The sequence below is a fragment of the Natrix helvetica genome (genome assembly GCF_964273705.1).
Source record: "Natrix helvetica genome assembly, chromosome: W".
In the NCBI taxonomy this organism is placed as follows: domain Eukaryota; kingdom Metazoa; phylum Chordata; class Lepidosauria; order Squamata; family Natricidae; genus Natrix; species Natrix helvetica.
In genome coordinates this window covers 45872917-45879223 of record NC_138555.1, presented here as the reverse complement: position 1 = coordinate 45879223, position 6307 = coordinate 45872917, and the positions used below count along the sequence as shown (strand labels likewise).

At 54.6% G+C, this 6307-nt stretch overlaps 1 protein-coding gene across 1 annotated transcript; it reads right to left on the bottom strand.

Annotated features, from left to right (window-relative positions):
* Nucleotides 1-253: 253 nt before the first annotated feature.
* On the bottom strand, nt 254-3755 carry LOC309400282 (uncharacterized protein; the record flags this gene model as incomplete). The annotated part of the gene is made up of 2 exons (XM_081968695.1): nt 254-304; nt 3050-3755. 2 exons carry the CDS (start codon nt 3753-3755, stop codon nt 264-266), a joined length of 747 nt encoding a protein of 248 aa, XP_081824821.1. The 3' UTR covers nt 254-263.
* Between the last annotated feature and the right edge of the window lie 2552 nt (nt 3756-6307).

Sequence of the window (6307 nt, the reverse complement as noted above, 5' to 3'; positions counted from 1 at the left end):
TCTTCGCAGGGGAGGAGTGTCTGTGGTTGACGTAGGAGGATGGCTCGGTCCAGAAGGCAGGCAGAGCGGTTCCAGAGGCCCCACCCCAGGAGGTGCACCAAAGTTACAAGATAAGTCTGCAGATCTAAACGTGGTGGGGGACACGGGTTCGGAGCTAGCTGCGTTGTTGTCGTTGGGCCGGCAGGCGACGTCGCTAGGGCCTAGTCTACTCGGAGTTGATGCTCTATCCGGAGACCCATCGTCAGTTTGCCGCCGCAGCTGATCTATGTGGCACCGCCACATTCGTCCGTCGCCGAGTAGGACCCTGTAAGAGCAGGGCCCCATTATGTCCGCAATACTTCCGGGTACCCACTTCGGATCACCTGCGAAGTTCCGTGCAAAAACCCTCTCACCCACCCGAAAAGCCCTAGGAGGGGGAGAGGTAGGAAGAGGGGAAGAGGAATACAGAGGGTGTAAACGGTCCAGGGTGGTCCGGATTTTCCTGCCCAAGAGGAGTTCAGCAGGACTTTTGCCTGGGGCACGGGGTGGAATGCTGGGAACGCAGATAGGTAGTAATCCGGGAGGATAAAGGAAGATTAACCATGCGGGCAAGTGATTCCTTGGCGGAACGCACAGCACGTTCAGCCAGGCCATTCCCTGCAGGGTGAAAGGGAGCGACTGGGGCATGGCGAATACCCAAAACTGCAAGGAATTGTTGGAATTCCTGGGAAGTGAACTGGGGGCCATTGTCCGAGACAATGACGTCCGGCAACCCATTGGTGTTGAACAGTGAATTAAGGATGCGGATAGTGGCCGCGGAGGTGGTAGAGGGCATAGGAAAAAGTTCCACCCACTTAGACCAGGCATCTATGACAAGGAAAAAGGAAGTGCCTGCGAGGGGGCCCATGAAATCTATATGAAGACAACTCCACGGAGCCCTAGGATGTTCCCACTCGCGAGCAGGGGCGGAGGGAGGGGCGGGACAGACCTGTTGGCATGTGGTGCAGCGCTGCACCCAAGCCGTAATGTCTGCATCCATGGAGGGCCACCAGACATACCCCCTGCCCAGGGATTTCATCCGGATTATGCCTGGGTGCCCTTCATGGAGGCTTGCAAGCACAGACTGGCGCAAACGGTCAGGAATGACCACGCGATGGCCCCATAGGAGGCAACCCTGAAGCGCGGAGAGCTCTGTGCGGCGCCGGTAAAAAGGGAGAAAACGGGGCTCGACAGAGGAGGGAGGCCATCCCCTGCGAACATAGTTAAGGACAGCAGAAATGGTGGAATCAGAGAGAGAGGACAGGGCTATATCGGAGGCGGTAATGGGCAGATGGAGTTCGTCCAGGAGGTGGATGGGCTCGATGGGAGCTGGGTCGGAAAGAAGCAGGGGAAGCTGGCAGCGGCTAAGAGCATCCGCATGGCCCATGTGGCGGCCGGGCTTATGAATGAGGGAGTAATTGTAAGCAGAGAGGAATTCCGCCCAGCGCGACATGCGAGGGGAGAGGATGGGAGGAGTAGGGCGATCCCCTGCGAGGATGCCCAAAAGAGGCTTGTGATCCGTAAGGAGGGAGAAAGGACGGCCGTAGAGATAGTGGTGGAAACGTTTTACCCCCGCAACGGCGGCCAGCGCCTCTTTGTCCAGCTGGCTGTAATTTCGCTCAGGCTTGGACAAAGTGTGGGAGTAAAAGGCAATAGGGGCTTCCGAGCCATCAGGGTAAGCGTGGCTCAGAACAGCCCCGACGCCGAAGGGGGAGGCGTCGCAAGCAAGGAGCAGAGGAAGGGACTGATCGTATTGTACCAGGACAGGTGGGTGCTTGAGAGATTCCTTGACAGCCGCGAGCGCCTGCGCTTCGCGGCTAGTCCATGTCCAGGCGGCAGAGCTATCTAAAAGCCTATGGAGAGGCTCTGTGAGGGAAGCTTTATGAGGAATGAAAGAGGAATAGAAGTTGAGGAGGCCAAGAAAGGCCTGCAACTCAATTTTGTGAGAGGGAGTGGGGGCGGAGAGAATGGCGTCTATTTTGGAAGGGGAGGGATGGACGCCATGCCGGTCAATGAGGAAACCTAAAAATTCAACAGAGGGAACACCAAGCTGGCATTTGGAGGGTTTAAGGTGGAGGCCAGCTTTACGGAAACGCTGTAGGACGGAGCGAAGAACTTTGGCGAGTCCTGATTGATCCTGAGCAGCGATCAGGACATCGTCGAAGTAGGGAGTGATGCCAGGGATCCCATGGAGCAATCGCTCCATGAGACTTTGAAATATGCCAGGAGCAACACTAATGCCAAACTGGAGCCTTTTGCATTTAAAAGCGCCGCAGTGGGTCACGATTGTTTGCGCAAGCGCCGTGGCGTCGTCAACAGGGAGCTGCTGATACGCTTGCGCAAGGTCCAATTTAGCAAAAATCTTGCCCTGGCCAAGTGTGTGCAGGACGTGTTGCTCAACTGGAACAGAATAGGGATGGGCTTACGGATCCGTCGGACTTCAAGGGGACTACTATAGGAGTCTCCCACGAAGAAAAGTCCACAGGTTGAAGCACCCCCTGGGCAAGAAGCTTATCAATTTCAGCGTCTACCTTTGCCCTTAAGGCAAAAGGCAGACGTCGGGCTTTGAGACGGATAGGAGCAACAGTAGGATCAAGGTTGAGGGAAATAGGAGAGCCCGTATAGCAGCCCAGAGAAGAAGAGAAGACATCAGAAAATTCAGAAAGAAGGGAAGAAAGGTCATCCCCAAGGGAAGAAGAACACCGGGTGGAGTGGATCCCCGAAACAAATAGACCGAGAGAACGGAACCAGTCCATCCCTAGTAAAGAAGCTAGGGTTTTTTTTACAATTAATAGTGGCAGACGCCCATTGAAAGAACCATAGGTAACAGTAGGCGTCGCGCAACCCAGCAGCGGAATTGGGTTGCCCTGGTAGTCTCGAAGACGGCAGCGGGCAGGAGTTAGGTCACGTGTTCGGAAGTTAGGCAGAAGAGAAGAGAAGGTGCTCCAGGACATGATAGAACGGGCAGATCCGGTGTCCAGTTCCATGGAGCACGGGCTGCCTTCGATCTGAAGCAAGAGATGGATCTTACCACGTTCTCCCTGGGAGGAGGAGGAAGCGTCGACGACCCATTCCGGACAAGAGTCGTCGATGTCACCTAGGGAGAGAAAATTTTGGCGCCTGGCAGGGAGAGGCGGCGGCGCTGGCCGGTAGATAGAAGGCACCGTAGCAGGACGGGAACCAGGAACAGTAGAGCGGCAAACATTTGCTAAATGGCCCCGTTTACCGCACTTTCGGTACACAGCAGTGCGGAAACGGCAGGCTGAGCGCAAATGGTGGCCGCCGCAGCTGAGGCAATTCCGTGTATCTTTATGGCTCAAAGATTGCAGGCGGTCAATCGCCAAATCTAAGTCAGTTTGAAAAGAGTTAGAGGCGACAAGCTGGTTGGTGGCTGAAGAAATAGCTGGAGGAAAACGCCTCTGGTCAGGAGTGGATTGACCTGCCATTTCGTAAGCGCAAGCCTCATCGACAGCATTCTTCAACGTGAGGTCCGAGCGGGAGAGAATGCGCCAGTGGAGATTAACATCCTTTAAACCATAGATGAATTGCTCGAGGAGCGCTTCGTCTAGGTCGGCGAATTCACAAGTAATAGCGGCAGCTCTAAGCGCGGCTACGTACTGACTTATAGATTGTCCATGTTGTTGAACGCAGTGGCGGAAATCTTGGCGCCTGGCAAAACGTGAGGGCGCTGGCTCATAGTGCGTTTTAAGTTTTGCCATGAGAAGCTCCCATGGCATGGTATGAACAGGGGTGGGGGCAGATAGTGCCCTTGCCGTGGCAAACATTTCTGGGCAACAGTAATTCAAGAAAATACCCCTCTTACGTTCAAGCGAGAGATTCAGCAGGTCATGGGCTTGAAAAAAACATTCAAACCGTTCCATAAACGCCTCCCAGGATTCGGCCTCAATGCGGAATGAAGCGAAGAAAGCTGTATTAGCCATAGTTCTTATGGTGTGAGGTTCAGGTTTGCTCACCTTCGTCGCCAGTTTTGTGTTCCAAGGCAAGGAGTAAAAGACGGCTGCTAGACGTTAATCTTTATTTAAAAAAACAACAGTAACTGACTAAGCCAAGATACACAATCCCCGGCTGACAGCAATTTATACAAACGCTGACAGTCGGGGAACCAATAGGGTAATCAGGATTCTCCCGCCGGATGTATGGGCCAATAAAAGGAAGGTCTATGCGCGCCACCTACTGGTGGATCGGCTCAGTACACAACAAAAATGGTTCAGTTGAGATCTGCATATGTGAGTCTGATTGGGGTAGATTGCAGGGGTGACACCAAAATATTATTTTATCATATTCTATCTTAAATTATTGTATTCTATTCCAATTCCATTTTAAATTGTATTTTATCAAATTTCATTTTAAATTGCTTTTATTAAATGTTAGTAATTATTTGTTTCTGGAACTTTCCACTTTGATATGGCCCAAGGGCTAATCAATAAAGACTCAATGTCAATGGCTACAAGCGCACGAGCCGCGCCTTCCCAGAATTTGGCTGCAACCCTAAACTCGGAACGGATGCGGCGGGGGGGTTGGGGGGAGGCTGCAAGGCAGAAGGCTTCCTTCCGTCCAGGGAAGGGATTGCAGCCTCGGGGCTCCGTCTGAAGCAGCTGCGTCACTCAGGCAGCGCCCCGAAAGCTCCGTGGCGCTCATGCAGATCTATTAGGTCAGTGCCATCGCCGAGGCAAAGCGGCCAGCTAGAAGAGCCGAGTAGAAGTGGTAAAAGCACGCCCATTCCCAGCAGGCAAAAAACGGGCACCGCGAGCGGGGAAAGCTCGATGCCCATCGGCGCTATGATCGCCCAAGCCCAGTAGGGATTGCGTCCCCGTCCCCCCCCCCCCCCCCAAAATCTCTGCTGGGCCTGGGCAGCCAGGGCTTTCCCCACTCGCCGTTTTTTGCCTGCTGGGCCTGGGCGTGATTTACCAACTCTACTCGGCCTTTCTGGCTGGCCGCTTTGCCTCCTTTGAGCTGGGCAGGCCTGGTGTTCCAGGCGGCGATAGCAACAGGCTAACGGACCTGCGCAAGCTGCTTGCAGCCTCGGCGGTGCGCGAGGGGAACACGCCTTTCTAACTGGCTGCTTTGCCTCCTTCGGGCTGCACAGGTCTGCCGAGCGGCAGCGGAGTTGCCACCCAGGAGCTGCCAGGGGTAGAGACCCCCGATGTGCCTCCTTCGCCGGGGTTGTTCAGCAGGGGGAGCAGAGCCACGCCCTGTCCTGCGAAGCAGCAGCTCCACAATGATTTCGGGGCGCTGCCTGAGGGTTGCAGTCAAATTCCAGGAAGGCGCGGCTCGTGCGCCTGTTGGCAAAGCGGGGCTGGTGAGACGTGACCTAGATAAGGAGTGGGCGCCGCATCAGCTGCCGCCTTCCCCACCCTCCCACCGCTCCTTGGCTGCCTGTCCTTCTCCGGCTCAGCTGCTTGCTCCTGAAGGAGGACAGCTGTCTCCGCCACTGGAGAGGGAGGCGGGAAGGGCTGGCTGTCCAGCGGATCAGCGCTGCTAAGTCCCCGTCTTGGGGCTTCCTCGCCACATCCACTCCAAGCGATGCCTGCCCGGTCTGATTCTGCCTGCCAGATGTGCGGAGCCCTTGCCCGAGCCTGTTGTGCGCGTTTGGCACGTGCGGAGGACGCTCCGGGGCAGCCAGCGAGATTCCAAAAACAGATTGAGACCGCCGTGATGCGAATGGAATGGAATTCAGCAAGGTTTCTCTTCCCCACCCCCATTTGCTCTTCTAGCACACTTTGAGATCTTGATTGTAACCTCCTTGGGGCTGAGAAGAATTGCTGCAAAACTGAGCTTTCTGAAGTGGACCACTAGACTCATAAACAACTTAAACAATGGTCTAGTAAAAAGAAAAGTCAAACAAAAGCAAATAAAATACCCCCAGGAGGAAAACAAATTAAAGTTTAATTTGTGTTTATTATTTAATGGACTGCTAAATTGGCTACACCCACCCAGCCACCTCCATCCAGTCACATGACCACCAAGCTACCACCCCGTCACATGACCACCTAGCCCCCCCCCCCCACACACACCCAGTCCAGCCTCCCAACAGTCTGAGGAACCGTGAAGTGGCCCCCTGTTCAAAAAGTTTAAGGACCCCTCAAGGGTAACTCTAGGGTAAGTTCTGTCCCCATCCTCCTATCCTTCTGCAAGAGCCTAAAGACCTGACTCAGCCGGTTGGCCTGGGGTCCAAATGGGGGAGCTCCATGCTGGAGGTAGTTGCTGGATTGATGGCAGATTCCACCTCCACACACTCGCACCCTTGCTTTTTACTCTCCACCCATCA